Source organism: Pseudochaenichthys georgianus, chromosome 4 (assembly GCF_902827115.2).
Source record: "Pseudochaenichthys georgianus chromosome 4, fPseGeo1.2, whole genome shotgun sequence".
NCBI lineage: Eukaryota > Metazoa > Chordata > Actinopteri > Perciformes > Channichthyidae > Pseudochaenichthys > Pseudochaenichthys georgianus.
In genome coordinates, this window is record NC_047506.1 from 12,744,615 (window position 1) to 12,763,658 (window position 19,044).

Consider the following 19,044-nt stretch of genomic DNA (forward strand, 5'->3'; position numbering starts at 1 on the left):
TCTTTTTTTTCCAAGAACCCACCCACTTACACTTTATTCTGATACACATACAACTACAGTTTGATTTGCAGCTGACGACTGTGCAAGTCCACTGCAGAAGTGTGGGGGTTGAGGGTCTTACTTAAGATAGAGCATGAGGTGGGAATAAGGGTGATGCATTTTTCAAAGGGGATGCTCCTTCACTTTACGCACCGAGATTTGACCCATTTCCTAATCTTTGTCCCTTTTCTTTAAAGCTTGCCATTTTTAGAAACATCAGTAATTCATTTAGATTGTAAAGGAAAACACATAAAAGCACTTTCTTTATTGCATCTTGAGTCATTTAACATAGTCACACGATAAGCCTTCATTGTCAGGGAATTAACCAAGACTTGACCTGTTGCTATCATTCTCAAAACCACATTCAGGTAAAGACTACTTCTAATTGGTGTTAGAACACAGAAACACAAGTCAAACAAGTTAAATTGATTTGGAATTGGACAACTGCATTTTCTGTTGCTTGCATGTTGGTCATTTTAACAGTAACACGATTGAACCCATGCAGTGTCAGAATAATCTAGTCCTAATCATCCTATCTTTCTCTCTCAATCAACAGCCCAAGTACCAGTCCACCACCTGTCTGAAGGCCTTGTAAATGAGGGGGGTGAAAGTGCAGACTAGCCCCCCACCACGCCAAAGCTGAGTCTTCTCCCTGTTCAGATCCCCCAGGCAGGTCACCTGGTCTTCATAGGCCTGCGACACGCACCACTTTGAGTGGTCGTAGTGGGAATGGAACAGGACTGGCCCAGGAAGCCGAATCCTCTTGATGTTCATGACGTGTTTCGGCAGGGAGCAGTTGGAGGGCAGCTCGTGAACTGATCTCTGCCAGGACTCCACCAGCATGTCGGCACCCAGAGCCTGAGCCACCCACCCCGTGTAGATGTCTGAAGGATTGCCAGTGAAGGGGTTAGTTCAGCTGCATTATGATAGAAAATGACATTAATTAAAAAGGTGAGATTGTGTATTATGCCCTAGAATAGGTTAATAGTTAAGGATGTATTTGATGTCACTTTATGGAGTAAATCTATTCAATTTTTGGATAAAAATGGAAATATTAAAGGTCCCATGTCATGGCCATTTCTACTGATCATAATTCGATTGTTGAGGTCTACTCGAATAGATTTATACTGTGCAATTTTCCAAACTCACATTGGTTTCTCATACAGCATCTCTGTGTATTCTCTCTGTCCTACAGGCCGTGTTGGAGCTCTTGCCCCCCCCTCCCTATGAGCCCACTGTGCTCTGATTGGTCAGCTCGCCCACTCTGTTCTGATGAGTCCACCACCGTTACAGCTGGACATCAGGGTTTATATGTTACAATGGCGTTTGTTAGCAACCAGAAAATGACACCAGTAATGACAAACAGATGAGAATGCTGCGTGGGGTCTGGGTGCCGTGTTGGCGGGACGTTGCGCGGCTCGCTGCTGCGACGAGCGGACAGTGTGAGTGTGAAAAGCATGACATGGGACCTTTAAGATAAGATGTGTGAGTTTGCTGTGAGGGCGGAGATTTATATTTTAAATGAGCTCTGTGAAGTTCAACTGAAGAAAATATTACCCTTATGCCCGGGGCACGTAATGTTGACATATTATTTGAGGAAAAAAACAAGGCCTTTAAAAATAATCTGAAAGGATAAGTGACTGCTCACAACTGTGCACACTCTTTAAAATGTAAAGAGCGTCACATGCTGAAAACATTGAGGGAGCCGAGAGAACTTTTGGAGGCCTGGGTGTGGTGTGCTCATTCGCTTCATGGGTCTGAGATCATAGTGTGTCTGCAACTGATAATGAGGGACTGCGGCAGACAAGCAAAATGTGCAAACAAAAGAATAGCAGATAGAGGTTTTTATAAAGTTGAGTAAACAACTGGAGTTTTGCTGTCGGGTGTTTTTTGTCAAATAAATGTTCCAAAAGACCACAAACTGCACTTTTGTTGAAATGAATGATGATGAGTGATATCTTACCATCAACAAAGTGTTCAGATTTGGCAAAACTGACAAACTTTTCTCCTTTGATAGAGCTAAGATGCTCCACATTCCTATCCGAGGCCAGTCTGGGTTTGGAGCCCTCACACAACTGGGCCAACTGCGACAGGTCGGGGGTGAATGCAGCCGGCACAGAGCAGTTATAGAAACGTGGGTAAAGGTACACCATCTGCTTCGCTGGAGAAAGGAGAAAGGAAACAAATGAGAGATGCTGTGTGTTAAAACTAAAGAGTGCACTGTTGGATGGTTCTGTACTATATGGACATTATGTATTCAACACAAAAGAAAATAAATCAGATTCTTGTATGTTTTATCTGATGGGGATTCAATTAAGAATTGTTCTGCTGATATACCACTACCAACTTTAATAAACACTGCTTATACCCAACAGTGTCTACACTTTCTGATAAATGGATGCATTTTAGTAAGAGCACAACTACATACATGTCTTTCTTTCATTTGTGCTTTAATGTATTTACGTATTTGTTAAATGCTACAAGTCCGGATTTTTCCTTACCAATCTTAAATGAAACCTCAGGGGTTGAACATTGAAGCGAGTCAGTTTCCTCAATGAGACTATTCTCAAAGGTGGATTTCCTTTAAAGTGCTGCTGGCTATTAAAATGTATCTTCAGCTGCTAAAACTTTAACTTATTGACTTATGTCCAAGACGGACTAACCCGATACATGACAAAGGACAACACTGGAGACATTAATTGACAATATATTTTGTTTTTGTTTTACCATTTTAAAAAGTATGCTATGACTACTAAAACTATAAAAAAATATGAATAATTAAATTACATTGTTGAAAAATGTATTCCATATCAGTCATTAAATAATCAGCTATCTATGAATTGGCTTATTTCTTTCCTTTAACTATTTTAAGTTTAATTATTGGATTAACAATGTATCTTACTTCATATATTGGACGGCAACTGGATAATGAATTTTTTTTTTCATTATCCAAGGATTTTTAGAATAAAGTAGAGGTCAAAGATCATAGACAAATACTTTGGAGGTTCTGTTGGAGACACATCTTAGCACTAGCGTAATGCCTGGTCACTGTGTAAATGTTTTCTTTTGTTGAGCAAATGGAGACTTTTGTAAGCTGAAGTCTGGGATGTGTGCAGAGCGGGAGTAAAGCCCTGTTGCTTCATGAGCGTTCACTCACCTATACTGAGGAACTGGTCATAGCCGTAAGTCACGCAGAGAGCAGTCTGGCCGTTGACTTTTCCTGAGGAGGGGTAAAGGTAGCCTCTCTCAGGGAACGAGGGGAAATGGGGAATGCTGTGTGAAAGCCAAAAACCTTGAGAATGTTCAAAGAGCAGTACTCCTGCAAAATGCACACAAGTACAACATGTACACATACATGTAAGACATTTCCATCAAGGTCATGTCAGTGCAGTCGATAATCCAGAGTCAACAGCAGTTATGAGACGGTTGCCCTATGCCCGTTTCCTCCCCCTGACACCAAAAAACCTTATTTAACTTTTTTGTAAAATCTTAGCATTGCAAAGTTTAAAAGCAGCCTGTAAGTAAACCCATCATTAATTATAATAGACACAAAAAATCAAGGCAAGAAAAAGCAAAGATGAATTATGGTAGTGCACTGTACCTTTAGTGTGTCCGTATCCTTTCATGTAATCCAGGATTGGCGGTCCATCATTGTAGAGTGCATACACTGAACTGTTGGACTGGGGAAATACTTGTTTTATGCATACAGTATTTGTCAAGAAAAACACTTCTGAGTATTTTGTTTTTTTGTTATTTTCTGTAAACAGTATCTGTTTATTTCCTGAAGAAATTGTTTGACATATGGGAAACATTATATGCTTTCTCAACTAAAGTTATAGAGGAACATTTCCAAATCTTATAAAAATAAGACATCAGTCAGTCTATTTTTTTATCTTCAAACTAATTAATTACTCTTATCCACACATGGGAGAAGTTAGCCTTCAGGCCTTCTGCCAGAAAGCTTTCTGACCCTTTTCTAAACCTCACCAAGTACTTGTGTTGCCTAAACCTAAGGAGATTTCTGGCAGAAAGCCCTGCATTTAAAGAGGTAATGATCCACCACTGTCTGTCTGTTTTTTCTTTTGGCTCTCTAATTGTATGTAAGGGTATTGTTAGTTTCCAATATGTATTTTAACACAGACCAAAGAATAACAGTTTTTTAGGAAACAGGGGGCTTATCTGAGAGCCAGCAAAGGATTAGCTTAGCATAGCATAAAGACAAGAGCTAACCAATTGATACAGTCTCTAGTCTATTTGATGACAAGTTTTCAGGAAGTTACTGCTCCTGGTCTAGAAATAGTTTGGCACATAACCCCCTGCAAAAACAACCACATGTTATTTTTCTTTGTTTTTTTGTTCGGGTTAAACAAAAGCTGCAATTTATTAATGAGCAAGGTTCAAGGGTCTTAGTTTGTGGATTTTTGTACCTTTGAACAAAGCCATGTAGTTATGTTCAGTCTTTATTCCAAAGTCAACCGTTTGCTGCCAGGGGGATTACTCTCCTCGTCTACAGTAACTAATGGCATGATAGTGAATTGGCATAATTTCTCAAATGTCCAAAAAACAATGCTTTATCAAAGCATTTTTCATAGTTTATAATCAGTTATTTAAAATGTGTCTAGATTACTTTCCTGATGCTACAATTGATCTTTAAAATCTATAATGTGAAATTACTTACAAAAAATAACCGACATGAGGAAGGACTGAGTAATTTACTTCATCTGTCTGGGGAAGCTTGTTTAATTACCAACTTCAGCTCGGTTCCCCGTAGGGAAAGAAAAAAACTACTCAGCATGCTCTACTTTCCTACACACAGGAATGAGTGAATACAAAACCCACTTGGAGAACAGGGACATGATCTCACCTTGTAGGCCTGTCCTGTGTAAAGCTGCTTCAGTGTGTTTCCTATGGCTCCTTGACTGGTGTTCACCATGTATTTACTCATCTGCCAGCTCCCTACTGACGAGTCCAGGTACATGTAGTCCACCCCACTGCCAACCTCACCAATCTTATACCTGGGCAGTTTATAGATGATAAACCTGCAGTGGAAAAAGAGAGAAATATACTTTTTATTCAGCAATAACAATACCTTATGTTTGTTGATTCCATGCCCCATTAACTTCCTGAGACCCAAGCTTTTTTTTTTTAATGCATTTTTGATTTCTCCTATCTATTTAGGGTTAGTAGGACCTAATAAGTGTACAACCTAAGTATTGTATTTGAAAAGGAAGTAGTTTCTGAAAAACATGATGTCCTCATATGTGGACAGTCGGTTTATTTGACTGTATAACACATAAAGTACAACACCTTTAATTTCAAAGCCCAAACACTCAAATCTATTGGCCTGTGAGAAATGCTGCATAACAAAACTGTTAACCCCCAAAATGGTGGTATTGCAGACAATTTGACTTGGTATTACACATATTCTCAATGCCTGAACATTGCTGTGCAAAAACAAAATAACAAACAATTTAACATACGTTGAACTTTCACACAATTGCAAACCATAGGCCTACAGTATAACATATGTTTAGCTCCAAACTAGGTCTATAGAAGTAAGTAGGAAGCAAAGTACAAACCACATCTGATTACCCCAAACAACTACATGGATTTTCAAGCAACCTGACTAACAACCTTGATGTAAACTCTGCTGTAATGAATCATATCAACTCACCAATCAACTGGTTCACCAGCTTCATTTCTACAGGAAATGTCAGTACTACACTCTGTGCAACACACACACAGGATAATGATCTGTAAGCGTGAACTGAGGCGCGTGTCCATCCTGAAGGCGAAGTGAACACAAAAGGGAATTAGAAATCTTTTGTGGTGTGCTTTATGATTGAGTAACTTTGAGAGTGGAGATACAGCTGCATGTAGATGCAAAACAGGAAGTCACAAGATATGGTCACATGATGGGAAGGTTTTTTGGGGCTTTATTAAATAAAATAAAAGGTTTGGAGGCTTTAAACTGCCCTAATATGTGGGAATACCCGTTACACAGAATCCCCTTTTAAAGGGTTATTAAAACAGTTTATCCTTTTTAAACAGTTATTCACATTTCAACTATTTCACCAGTTCCCACCTGGAAGATTCTCAATGCAACCACAGTGACCTTTTTTGTTTTGTTGCAATGGTATCAAATTTGAAACTTACTGAAATGGAAAACATCTGGTCCAAATGTTTCCTATACCTTGTAATAAAGAAGTGAAATACAAATCTTTTACTGAAATTTGCATTCTGTTTTTCTGTCTGTAACTTTTGGCTGACATCAAACTAAATAAAACATGTTAAAACCACAAGGAATAGACAAAAGACGTTTAAAAACTTTTAAAGATAAGAACTTTTTTGAAGGTTATACGGAAGACTACATTTAAACTAAACAAATAATATATATTCCTACTTCAATATGAACATAGTCACTTCCTCTAAAACAAACAAGCCCATTGACTTTGTGGCAGCATGTCCAGACCACAAAAAACCGGTGTCTTTCTTTGCATCTCTTTTCCCTCTCAATATAGTCTTTGGTCACAAGGGGATTTTGTTTTTAGAAAAAGTGAATCAAACGTAAAAACACAACTGTTAAAGATAAATATATCCTTTTTGATTCTCACACATGGGTGTACAGAAACTGTATTGGCAGATTATATCCAGACTTTTACAAGTCATTATGTTCACATACAAAGGGACATCTATTAATGTTATCTGGAATTGATTTCAGTATATTTTAAGATATATCAATACCACTCTCTAAAAAGGTCCCATTAACAGTATAAAGTGTAAGCAATCAGTTTTACGTTAATGACATATTTGTAAAAACAAAAAGTGAAGGGAAAAATGTAGGCTAAGGCTATATGAACAAAACATATAATAAAGTAATATACATTTGTTGTAGACAGCAATTGAACATAAATAAGTTCAATGTTAACAGGAATGTGGTAAATGTACGAGTGTGTATAAATAAATACATATATAAACAGAGGTCTAAACAGTAAGTAAAACAGTGACTGTTTGAACATTTACCTTTTGGAAAAGGTCTGCAGAGAATCAATCAGAGGTCAGGGGTTCAATCCCAGTCAACATGTCGGAGTGTCCTTGGGCAAAAATCCTTACCACAAACTGCACCCGTAGGCATGTTTACAGTAGTGTGAGTCGCTTCGGATAAAAGTGTCAGCTAAATAATGTAATTTAATAATAAAGTAACATATACATATTTTAAATATAAAAACTGCATATTGATGGTTTAAAATAAGGTGCCCAACCCATGATCATTTGCTAATGACTGAATAAGGCAGACTTGATGTTTATCAAACTGAATTTTATACTTCTAAACAATTATAAATGCTATAAAAATTTAGTTTTTTTGGTGTCAAACTGATTTAACGCAGAACATTTAGACACCAAACATTTCTGAAAATAACAGTTTACTGTAAATGGTAAACAAGACGAACAGCCGAGTCATGTAAAAAGCTGCGTTATTAAAAGGATACACAAGGCAAATAAATTAGATTAAATATGTATCCAAAGACAATACAATATGTGCAAATCATATTGACATTTTGTTTTTAACCATATTATGGAGCTTCCAAACCATCAGCCCAACCATTGGTTCATTTACAGCTAAACATGGTAGACAATCGAGTTATCTAACAAAATAGGCTTACTTCCTTTGGTATTTCAAAATCTGGCAACCAGATATTTGACCTACATATAGTATTACAAATAACTCAACTAACTGCAACACTGTTTTACACACTGATAGATGAAACCACAGGGGGTTTAGAATACAACACAACAAAAATGTCTATTTATTGATAAGACATGTACTTGTGGTCTTCTCTGCAACTACACGTGTGTGTAATAAAGCAAGAGAGGGTGTGTTGGGTGTACTGTATCTGCATGCCTACAATTTGAATTACACACACTGCAACGGGTAAGACGGGTTGAACATTTCCTGACATGCAACATAACTTTCAATAACAAAAAGAAAAGAGCAAAGGTGGCCTGCCCTCTCTACAACATCCTCCTCAATGGGTAGACACACCTTTTGCTGGAGGAACAGAGGACAGACAGGCAGCAGGTGAAGGAAGGAAAGTTACCATGGCAGCGGCTTCAGATCAGGTAATCATTCATAATTTTTACAGACATTAAAACAAAGAGATAAGATGTGTTATACTCTATAAGAGGACACCTTAAATTATTCAGCTCTGGAGGTTATCTCAGGTTTGGGGTGAATGACCATGGGGCGACTGTGGGACAAACCAGTGGACATGTCTCATACATATAAATAAAGTAAAGTCTAAATCACAAACTATTGGTCTAACCTGATGCTGTAAACAAAGAGTATATTCATTTTTATAGCCCAAGGCATATTTAAGATTGTATTAATGCAACGCTGAATTAAATGTAAGACCAAATTTACCCCACAAAAATTGAAGAAAGAATTGGAATCCATGACTGATAGTTAGGAAAAATAATTTATTGCAAAATGAACTATTTCATTATGTAGCTGTTTTCTAGCAGATACAAATAAAAACATTTAATATATGAGGCATGTCCTGATCTGCACCATGTTAATGCAAGAGGCATTTACAGTTATTTAAAAAAAAGTTATTTTGCGGTTAGAAATTGCAATGTCTTTTGATGTATAAGCATTTTAAAAGACTTTGAAAATGTATTTGGTTAAGGAACTTTATTGCACATTAAAGTGTTATTTTTAGATTTATGAATTCAATACCTTTTTCTTTTTTTTGAGAATCTGCAGAGAACCTGAGTTAAATATTAATGTTGGTTCATATTGATTTATTTATTTGAAATGTGTCCCTTTGTGGGTTGCCACATGAGGCTGCTACATCTAAATGTGTCATTTCTCCTTCATCAAACACTATGCAAAAGTTAAAACTATGTATATTTTGTATTGTGTTATCAACATTACTACATGGCCGTTCCCATATGAAATCTAATTGCACTGGGATGTTAGCAAATGTGACACACTAGTAAATAAAACCCCCTGCAAACACTAATAATTAAACATGCAGTATGGAAACTGAAGTTCTCTGTGTCTGCAGAATGTGGAGTTTGTGCGAACAGGCTACGGAAAGAACAAAGTGAAGGTGCTGGTGATCAGGAGACAGGGCAGCCATCACTACATCATCGAGCTGAAAGCTGACGTGGAGCTCACTCTCAAATCCCGCAAAGATTATCTAACTGGAGACAACTCAGACATCATCCCCACCGACACCATCAAAAACACCGTCCATGGCCTGGCCAAGCTCAAGGGGGTATGGTCCTCCTCCAGACTGTCCACTATACTCTTTCCACTTTCTACTTGTCTCACACTTCTATCACTCCATTAAAAACAACGTCTATCCGTTGTTAGTAACAAAGGGCGGTTGGGACTAGTGCTGCGTACCGGTACGCCGAACCGGTACTGGACTTGTAAAAAGTTTCGGTTCAAGTCCGGTTAAAACCGGAACGTCAGGAACCGGTACTTGGACTCGCAAAAAAACTAGCACTTACGTATATTCTGGTGTCTGTGGTTATTTAAGCATTGCCTGATGAACGTTATTCAGCGTCAATAAATGAGTGCTAATCCCAGTGTGCTCAGTGTACAACATCACATGTCATTTCACCTTCGATTTACGGTTTGAAAACGTAGAATTTCGCCACATGCTAATGCTAACCGGAAGTGAAGAATTTTCAGAATAAAAGTTTTAAGTTAATAGTGTGAACTTTCGGTTTTTTCAGAATAAAAGTGATTTAAATTAGTGTTTTTAATTCAAAATTACGCCATATCAACATTGATTTTAATTTCTAACAGTATGTATTGTAGAGTTGTAGAAAATACATGGTGCACAGACAGTACAGTACACTCTGACTGTACAGTCACTAGAGTGTAGCCTATACTGTATATTAGGTGTGTAACAGTGTGATGCGTATAGTCTACTCTACACTCTACCTTTCAGCAACGTTTTAGGGATTGAGGCTCAGTCAGCTCAGGGACTGTTTGGTTACTTCAGTTTGGTAAATGAAATAAATGTTTGAACTTTGTAGTAGTTCACTGCAGTTGCTGTCATAAGTCATTTGTAGACTAAGTGGCACATTTGTACTTTGTAGAGAAATGTAGACACAAGTTGGAAGGGAGCACAATAAACCTGATGAGTTTGAATTTGAGTTGATTATGAGTTAATTTTCAATTGATAATTAGCTCACAATAAGTTCACTTTAGTTACTCACACAACTTGACACAAGCCATGGGTTCAGGTCCGGACTTATAAGTCCGGACCTGAACCTGAACCTCTGGACTTGAGTCCGGACCTGAACCTGAATGTGAGTCCAGGTACGCAGCACTAGTTGGGACCTGACTCTCCACTCTGTTGAATTGTTTACAAAAACGGTGTTGTTATCATCCCATTTCTCTGTCACCGTTAAGATGTAATTCTTATGAGATAGGAACACTGTAGTGGAGAGTTAGAGATAACTCAGTGTTGGCACTAGTTTTGTGTCTATCACTAGGTTCACCCAGGTGTGTCGGCCAGAACACCACTTAAGGCCAAAGGTCCAGAATAGAGGAAATGAGGAGCTACGATGAGGTTTGACTTATTTACTTATTTAGGCAGACATACAGATATTTGTCTGTGTGTGGTTTTTCCTACAAGGGAAATAAACAAAATACAATCAATATAAGATAACTTATGCATACATAAATAATATACATAGTAATGCCAAACCCTGTAGAAATAATAATCTAGACAAGCTATAAAACAACATGTCTCCCTTCTCTTATAATCATAATCACATGAACATATAATGTTAAACACTCTTTACCAGGCACACACAGAGTCAAAGTTAAGCTACCGCTAATGAATAACGTTCCACTTCCGGTTGGCGGAAAGCGGCAGCAGATGCTCTTATTGTGAAACGCTACAGACATTCTACATCTGGTAGCCGAGTAGCGGAGCAATAAATGAACTGTAAACACATACTATCTCACATTTAACCGCCACATAAACTACATCCTATTACAGTAATAATAGATCTGTGCCACTCAACACGGTGTATACACCTAATTTTGAGACAGGAGTGCCGACTCACTAGACGAGTGACTTCATGAGCAGCCATAATAAACATGCACGCAGCATGCACCGATCACATGAGCACGGAGACTCTGCATTAAGCCACATCGGCACAGAAGTTATCACAATAATAATAAAGTGTAGAACAACATAACAGGCAGCACTGTGGACAAACACTCACGTTCATTTACGCACACAATACGAAAGTTAAGACGGCCTAACTTTCCTGCAACTACTGACGCACATTACTCTCTGATGTGTGACCTCACCCAAAACACGTGGGTTAGCCCCTCCCTCAGGCACAATTTAACAGGTATCAACTCTGTATAATAAAATATTATATATATCAATAATTATAACTTTGGGGCCTTTTCTACAAACACGGTTGAATTGTTGCCATACATTTGACATACAAATCTAAACCCCTTACCTACCCACCTTGGCTATCTTTGTTTTTTGACAAGAAAAGTGAAAATAATCTTGGCAGTGTGCATTCATTTGGGTTGGGGAAAAAACACCTTTTTTCACATTCAGGAGAAGACAGATATTTATTTATTTGTCAGGCAGTTTTAAACAACTAAATGCAGCGGCACAAAAGTCTGGGGAGAAATTCAGCAGCCTTCATGTAAACAAACTGTTCTATTACATTCCTTATTGCTCCTTTTAAAGGTTTATTTGCATTTTTTTTAAACTAGGAGACTTCTACTAAAGTCACTATTTTACCTCACTATACTGCCAAAGTGAACCTTGTCCACCGCCGAGGCAAACACACACTGATCAAATACAATCAAGGTTTAACAAACCCTGCACTCACTTTATGTTGAATATTTAGGTATTTTTAGATGCTTTTACTTACAGCATGCTTTTTATGCTCCTCTGTTCAGGTTAAGACCATTGAGCAGTTTTCTCTGGATATCTGTCATCATTTCCTGACCTCCTTCAACCATGTGCTGAAGGCCAGAGTTCACATGGAGGAGGCTCCATGGAGACGGTTGGAGAAGGTAAATCACAGGGTTCAGTGATCAGTTATAAGATATTTTACTTTTCATGAAGGTAAAAACACAAGTGAAACCAATGAAACTAAAAAACAAGTATTTTCAACCTCAGAGCACACCAAGCATCACTGATGGATGATGGGAAATAATTGTTAATCCGTGGTTATAATAATCAGTTTCAGACACGCTTTTTGGGCATGACATATTGCCATGTGTTTCCATCATTTCAATTTTTTAAAGTAACACCATGAATGAAGAACACCTTAAATAATTTGAACATGATTTTCACCACGTTTGCTGTTGTTGTATGGTTTCTCAGAATGGGGTAGAGCATGCTCATGCATTCATCTTTAGCCCTGAAGCTTGTCGCTTCTGTGATGCTGAACAGAATCTCAATGGTAAGCACAACACCCACTTCACCTTATATAGTTAAAAAATGCATTTCCTAGTTTTTTGTGAGGGGCTTTATAAATCTCATGTGACTGAGTTTAAACTTCTAAAGATAAACCATCTTTGTACTTGCCTGGGATCAGACGGTGTTATCTTGTCGCACCCTCAATGATTTTACTAGCTAAGAAGTACATGTGAAAAATGATTTGGAGTAATTGGATGCCATGGCCTCATCTGTGTCCAGTTTGAACTAAAGTCTATTTGGTTTAGATGTTTTGGAATTATTATAAACGGATGAATTTTATGAGCTTGGCATTGCTGCATATCACTGATGCTGATGACGGGCTTCAGTCATATCCAAATGTTACCTGATGTTTATGATAACTGCATACTCACTGACTCTGTGCGCAGGCATCCCGGTGGTACACAGCGGGGTGAAGAACATGACGCTGCTGAAAACCACCCAGTCTGGCTTTGAGGGTTTCCACAAAGACCGCTTCACTACTTTGCAAGAGACCAAGGACAGGTGTTTCTGCACCTCTGTCATGGCTAGGTGGCGCTACAGCAAGGGTCAGGATGTCGACTTCGATGCTGCATGGTAATTCTCTGTGAAGAGAGTTGCGTAGGACACAATTAGGCTTACAATTCACATCTTAGTTGTCTGTAACTTTATCTGTCAAAGAAGAAGAAAAAACATGTTATGAGATCTGAACACAAAATAGAAGGAAAATAAGAAATACTAAAAGTGAATGAATAATAATCTCCTAATCTAATGACACACATCGCTGTCCTCATAGGAAGTGTGTGAAGGAGACGATCATTGAGAAGTTTGCTGGTCCTTATGATCTTGGAGAGTTCTCCCCCTCTGTGCAGAAGACCCTTTATGAAACACAAGTTCTGGTCCTGGATCGAATTCCTGAGGTAAGTACACATACTCGATTACAAGATTAATATCAAACACCTAGGTATAATCTGTTTAAGAAATAACAAAAGAAGAAAGCAGGAATTTAACAGTAATTGCGACCAGAGTTTCTCGACACAGGTGGTGCATAAAACAATAACTCCAATAAGTGGGTTAAACATGCCTGATTACTTTTGCACACAACATCAGTGACTGTATGGTACACATTCTGTATCATGCATCTACAACAGATAAAGGAATGCATAGTTTAAGCACTTACATTTGTAGATTTGTTTAACATCCAATAAAACAATGTTGAGTTCAATATTATGCCACATGCCCAACAAGCTCATTCAGACAAACTCATGCTGTAAGTGTTCTGTCTTTTAGGTTGATGAAATAGAGATGGTCATGCCCAACCAGCATTACATCACCATAGACATGACGAAAATGGGGATCAACAACAAAGATGAAGTAAGCTCTGTTATAACAAAATATGTTTTAAGCTGAGTTGTTTACTAGTTTTTTTATTATTTACTATTGCTTACTGTAATGCTTTTCCCCTCACAGGTTCTTCTTGCCTTGGATAACCCTTCAGGCAGCATCACAGGGACGGTCCGTAGGAAACAGAAAGCCAAGTTGTGAAGGCACCTATAAACCAGGAAATGCTACTGCTCTGATCTACATATCAATCTAAATAAGCTACTATAATAGTAAAGTTCTGACAACACAATATTAACTACAACTCAAGATATCCGAACATGATTCTGGCTTTATATTTAATGAAATAAATGACTTTACTAATATTGTTCTTTTGTGAGAAAAGAGCACCATTTATTGCAAATCTTTGATTCAGATGGTCAATCTCCAGTGTTATGTTACACATATTCATTGGTCATACACAATTTAAACAGCTGTCTATTTGACAATACTGAAAGCACCACAGGTGGGAACATACAATTCTATAAACACATACATTTTTTTTTATAAACAGCCTCGAGCCTAGATATTTAGGTGTGCAGGAACAGAGCCTTTAATAAACTTGTTTCTGGGAAAAAAATGTTTTCACTGTGACATGCTAAGGACGTTTTAGTGACTCAGCTGCAGAGATTAGAGCATAAAAAGTGATTTAGGGCAACACGGATATTCCGTAATAATTTTCTGCAAGTATCAAAGGGTTCGGGTACGACAACATACACAGTTTTCAACTATATATCATCTTATATACAAATACTTGTTTTTATAAACTGGCGTATAAACCTCACTTTGCACATACAGTACCAGTCAAAAGTTGACATCACAACTATAAAAGAATCCATATGGAATTATCTAGTTAACAAAAAAGTGTTTAAAAAAATCCAGAATATGATTTATATTTTGCTGGCTACTGCAGAATGCTGTGTTAGCCATGCTGGTTAAGTGTGCCTTGAATTCTGAATAAATCACTAACCGTGTCACCAGCTAAGCCCCCCCCACACCATCACACTTCCTCCTCCATGCTTCACGGTGGAACCACACAAGCAGAAACCATCCGCTCAACTTCTCTGCGTCTCACAATGACACAGAGGTTGGAACCAAAAATCTAAAATTTGGACCCATCAGACCAAAGTACAGATTTCCACTTTCTAATGTCCAGTCCTTATGTTCCTTGGCCCAAATAATTCTCTTCTTCTTGTTCTTCATCCTCAGTAGTGGATATTTGTAGCAATTGGACCATGAAGGCCTGATTCACGCAGTCTCCTCTGAACAGTGGATGTTGAGATTGTCTGCTACTTGAGCTCTGTGATCATTTATGTGGGCTCTAATCTGAGGTGCTTTAATGTGCGGTTTCTGAGGCTGGTAACTCTTGTGTATTTATCAGAGGTAACTCTTGATCTTCATTTCCTGGGGGGGGGTCCTCATGAGAGCCAGTTTAATCATAGCGTTCGATGGTTTTTGCGACTGCACTTGAGAATAAATTCAAAGTTCTTGACATTTTCCGGATCGACTGGCTTTCATTTATTAAGTGATGATGGACGGTCGTTTCTCTTTACCGAGTTAAGTCGTTCTTGCCATAATATGGATTACAACAGTAGTCACATAGGGCTCTCCACTGTGCTCTCCACACACTCAAACACATTAAGAAGGCAAGTAATTCCACAAATGGACTCTTGACAAGGCACACGTGTTAATTGAAAACCATTCCAGGTGTCTACCTCATGAAGCTGACTGAGAGAAACCAAGAGTGTGCAAAAAGGGGCTACTTTGAAGAATATCAAATACAAATCATATTCTGGATTTTTAACACTTTTTTGTTAACTAGATAATTCCATATGTGTTCTTTCATAGTTTTTTTATGTCTTCAGTATTAATCTACAAAGTAGATCAAATTAGAATAAATAAAAAACTTATTTGAAGGTGTGTCCAAACTTTTAACTGGTAGTACACACACACACACACACACACACACACACACACACACACACACACACACACACACACACACACACACACACACACACACACACACACACACACACACACACACACACACACACACACACACACACACACACACACACACACACACACACACACACACACACACACACACACACACACACACACACACACACACACACACACACACACACACACACACACACACACACACACACACACACACACACACACACACACACCATGTTGGCAAACAATTGCAACCCACATTTCTTTCTTTAAAATTAAACACACAAAATATAAAATACAAACCTCAAGCAGAAATAAGAATGGCTGAAAGGGTAAACAGCTGAGAAAACCAGTTTTTTGGGCTCTGAGCTTATAAAACATACAGCATTCAAATTCTGTTAAGGTGCCACTGTGGCCAGAGGAGTTAAGTGGCAGCTAACCTGGGGTTTCTTGATGCGATGATTGTCACTGAGCTTTGGGGGGGGGGGTGGTGGGAGGTGCTAAGAGGCATTGCTCTTCAGGTGTTGGGTTTGCAGCTGCTTCACATGATACTCATAGATTTTCAGTGCAGGGCCTAGCTTTATCGACAGCCCCGTCAGGACGTCGTTTCGGGTCATCAGCAGCAGAGACTTGCCATCGATTTCCTGTCAGGCGGAGAGAGACATTTTTGACTGACATCCTAGTTTGCTTTAATCATGTGATGAGAATTTTGAGCAGGAAGAGCCACCCAACCTGATCTTGGAAAGCCGTCGCTTGCTCCTCGAACCCTGTTGCTTTGAAGTAGTTGACAACGTCGGCGACCCCCCAGTTTGCAGGGTCGGGCAGCTGTCCATTCTCCACTGGGCTGTGAGGTCACAGTGAAGGTATTCATATTAGTGTGCAAGCATTTTCAACTGTAACAGTTCCTCCAAATACTCAAAAACAATAAACTATTTATTATACTTATTGAAAATTATACCTTTTTGTGTCAACAGAGCCATTTGCCTTGTCTTCCATGCCGGCTGTCAACAAAAATGGAGAAGATATAAAAACAATAGCAATCATCAAATCAAAAGATGCATTATAATATGTACACACAACAATGCAAAGTCAAACATTCATCACAAATTCTCCCAAAGGTAAATAAAATGAAAAGGACTTTTTTTTTTAATAAAAATAATCTAAAATCAAAGATAGCGAAGAGCAATTCAAAGCTGTAGAATAAACTAGATTTAGGATCAAACTAATATTTTTTTCGTAAATTGAATTTGGTTACAACCCTGAGAAAAAAAAATTCACCATAGGCAATTTTCAATAATTTCCAACTATTAAGCGAAAAATAATTATAACATTAAACAGGGATTATATAATTGTCAAACAGCCTTACAAAACAGGCAATACAACACAAATACAAAACTCCTATAGATGAATCTACATTTTTAGACCGAGGCTCATTTAAACGGTAGCCTACTGCTTGATTAAGATACCAAAGCGTAGGAGGAGGTAAGGTATCAATCAATGTACACATCTTATTTCAATACAAGCAGCTGTTACTCTCAAACAGAAACCATTAGGTGACACTGCTGGGGATTAAGGAAACGTGTTCTCATTGAGCCGATGTGGTTTTAAGTTAAAGCCCTAATGCATAATGCTATAATAATAATAATCAGTCTCTTACAATCTGTTAGGTTGCAGTAATTTCTCATCAGATGTCTTCTCTCGCAGAGTTTAGTGGATTGGCAGCTCAAACACCATCTTTGTTTCTCTTTCGCAGTCTGCCATTCACGAGGTCTCTTCTCTGCAATACAATTACAATAAAACAGTTGTTAAAAAAAACACACGGCACGAGACCAAAACAAAGCTAGCAGGGATGCAGTGCTTGGAAAATAAGAAAAAGCTCACGATTAGCTGCAATAAAAATAACGTTACATATAACATATAATTGCCTTAATTGACACGTATATAAATCAAGCAGACAAGCCTATTCAGTTGTCAGAGTTGAGGCACAGTATAAAAAAAACGTCAGGATAAAAGACGATATTATTTAATCGCTGCCTCTTCGTATTTCGTATTAAGCTAACAGTTATAGTTAGCTGGGTTTGCTAATACAACACAGAACAGTTACCTTATTTAGGATGATTCCTGTTTGACAAAAACACTGCGTCCGAGCAAGACACGTTCTCAGGAGGACACACACGTTTTCTATTCACGGGGATATTTTACAAATAAATAAACGGCGATATTCATTTGATAACATCTAGATATAATCAACTAAAGGAAACTAGCCCCTCTTCATTGGTTCAGCTTCCTTCGCCCACGACAGCAGAGAATCATGGGAAGTGAAGTTCTTTTTTGTTTCAACGCCAGCGTTTGTATTTGAGCCTGATCAAACTCCTGCTGACTTACTACAATGTACAGTCAATCTATGCCATTGCTTACTACACATAAACACTGGGGGAAAAAGTCTTCATATTCTGTTCTTGAAAAAAATACCAATACCACACTGTAAAAATAAAGTACAGCATCAAGTACAAGTATTCAAGTACGACGAGGAGAATGTACTTAAAGTATTATGAGTAAAAGGACTCTCAACAACAACTCTAAAAATATTAAATTATTTAAAAGTAAAAGCAGCGAATATCTTGTGTCAGCAACATAAACAAAATGCTGCAAATACATTTTCTGTTAAGCCACTCATGGTTTTAGTTACTAAAGTATAAGGTTGGATGGTTTCATCTATACCAAATAATTATCTTTTAAAAGTAATTCCTAAATATTGTGTGTTAAAATCAGAATTTATAAAGTAACTAGTAAATGTAATGGAGTAAAAAGTACAACATTTGCTTGCAAAATATAGTGGAGTAGAAGTTTAAATGACTATAAAATGAAAATACTCGGGTAAACTACACGAGTGCCTCACATGTGTATTTAAGTACAGAACTTGAGTAAATGTACTTAGCTACTTTCCAGCATTGCACATAAAGCAACATTTCTCAGCACATTGATGACAAATTAGTTTTTTTTTCATAAAAAGAATTTATTATAGTGACATATCTTTTGTTACATAAAATCTGCTACAGCAAAGTATATCCCCCTTGCAAACACAAGTAAATATAGGTTGGAAAAAACGTGTCAGCCTTTTAAATGATGTGCAGAATATCCCACAAACTAAATACAGACACATTTCAGATTATTGATCCCATACTAGCATGTGTGA

General features: G+C 37.9%; 3 protein-coding genes across 4 annotated transcripts; 1 reads left to right on the plus strand and 2 right to left on the minus strand.

The window, feature by feature from the left end:
- Window positions 1-289: 289 nt before the first annotated feature.
- LOC117446005 (deoxyribonuclease-2-beta-like) lies at window positions 290-5,878 on the minus strand. Of its 2 annotated transcripts, none has more exons than XM_034082016.2 (6): window positions 5,714-5,873; window positions 4,904-5,078; window positions 3,641-3,719; window positions 3,197-3,358; window positions 2,003-2,200; window positions 290-923 (listed from the first exon to the last, which is right to left on the minus strand). In XM_034082016.2, the coding sequence occupies exons 1-6, from the start codon at window positions 5,821-5,823 to the stop codon at window positions 589-591; spliced, it is 1,059 nt and encodes a 352-aa protein (XP_033937907.1). In that variant the 5' UTR covers window positions 5,824-5,873; the 3' UTR covers window positions 290-588. The 2 variants fall into 2 exon arrangements, with proteins under 2 accessions (XP_033937907.1, XP_071059090.1); XM_071202989.1 differs by having other exon boundaries at window positions 727-955; window positions 5,714-5,878.
- Window positions 5,879-7,974: 2,096 nt separating this feature from the next.
- Window positions 7,975-14,208, plus strand: uox (urate oxidase). The gene is made up of 8 exons (XM_034081927.2): window positions 7,975-8,160; window positions 9,108-9,320; window positions 11,999-12,115; window positions 12,429-12,507; window positions 12,911-13,097; window positions 13,297-13,420; window positions 13,791-13,874; window positions 13,971-14,208. The coding sequence occupies exons 1-8, from the start codon at window positions 8,140-8,142 to the stop codon at window positions 14,043-14,045; spliced, it is 900 nt and encodes a 299-aa protein (XP_033937818.1). The 5' UTR covers window positions 7,975-8,139; the 3' UTR covers window positions 14,046-14,208.
- Window positions 14,209-16,040: 1,832 nt separating this feature from the next.
- Window positions 16,041-18,137, minus strand: samd13 (sterile alpha motif domain containing 13). Its single transcript, XM_034081684.2, has 5 exons — window positions 17,953-18,137; window positions 17,506-17,625; window positions 16,807-16,849; window positions 16,581-16,692; window positions 16,041-16,492 (listed from the first exon to the last, which is right to left on the minus strand). The coding sequence occupies exons 2-5, from the start codon at window positions 17,531-17,533 to the stop codon at window positions 16,349-16,351; spliced, it is 327 nt and encodes a 108-aa protein (XP_033937575.1). The 5' UTR covers window positions 17,534-17,625; window positions 17,953-18,137; the 3' UTR covers window positions 16,041-16,348.
- Window positions 18,138-19,044: the final 907 nt, after the last annotated feature.

What these genes read in the sequence shown, in the direction of transcription:
- LOC117446005 (XM_034082016.2), bottom strand. Translation starts at nt 5,823, where the DNA reads ATGGACACGCGCCTCAGTTCACGCTTACAGATCATTATCCTGTGTGTG. An exon ending in AGGATACGGACACACTAAAG is followed by an intron (nt 3,359 to 3,640) that starts GTACAGTGCACT and finishes TGCATTTTGCAG; the next exon opens with GAGTACTGCTCTTTGAACAT. An exon ending in ATCTGAACACTTTGTTGATG is followed by an intron (nt 924 to 2,002) that starts GTAAGATATCAC and finishes GCAATCCTTCAG; the next exon opens with ACATCTACACGGGGTGGGTG.
- uox (XM_034081927.2), top strand. Translation starts at nt 8,140, where the DNA reads ATGGCAGCGGCTTCAGATCAG. An exon ending in GCCTGGCCAAGCTCAAGGGG is followed by an intron (nt 9,321 to 11,998) that starts GTATGGTCCTCC and finishes TCCTCTGTTCAG; the next exon opens with GTTAAGACCATTGAGCAGTT. An exon ending in GTCGACTTCGATGCTGCATG is followed by an intron (nt 13,098 to 13,296) that starts GTAATTCTCTGT and finishes CTGTCCTCATAG; the next exon opens with GAAGTGTGTGAAGGAGACGA.
- samd13 (XM_034081684.2), bottom strand. Translation starts at nt 17,533, where the DNA reads ATGAGAAATTACTGCAACCTAACAGATT. An exon ending in GGCTCTGTTGACACAAAAAG is followed by an intron (nt 16,693 to 16,806) that starts GTATAATTTTCA and finishes GTGACCTCACAG; the next exon opens with CCCAGTGGAGAATGGACAGC. An exon ending in CGACGGCTTTCCAAGATCAG is followed by an intron (nt 16,493 to 16,580) that starts GTTGGGTGGCTC and finishes TCCGCCTGACAG; the next exon opens with GAAATCGATGGCAAGTCTCT.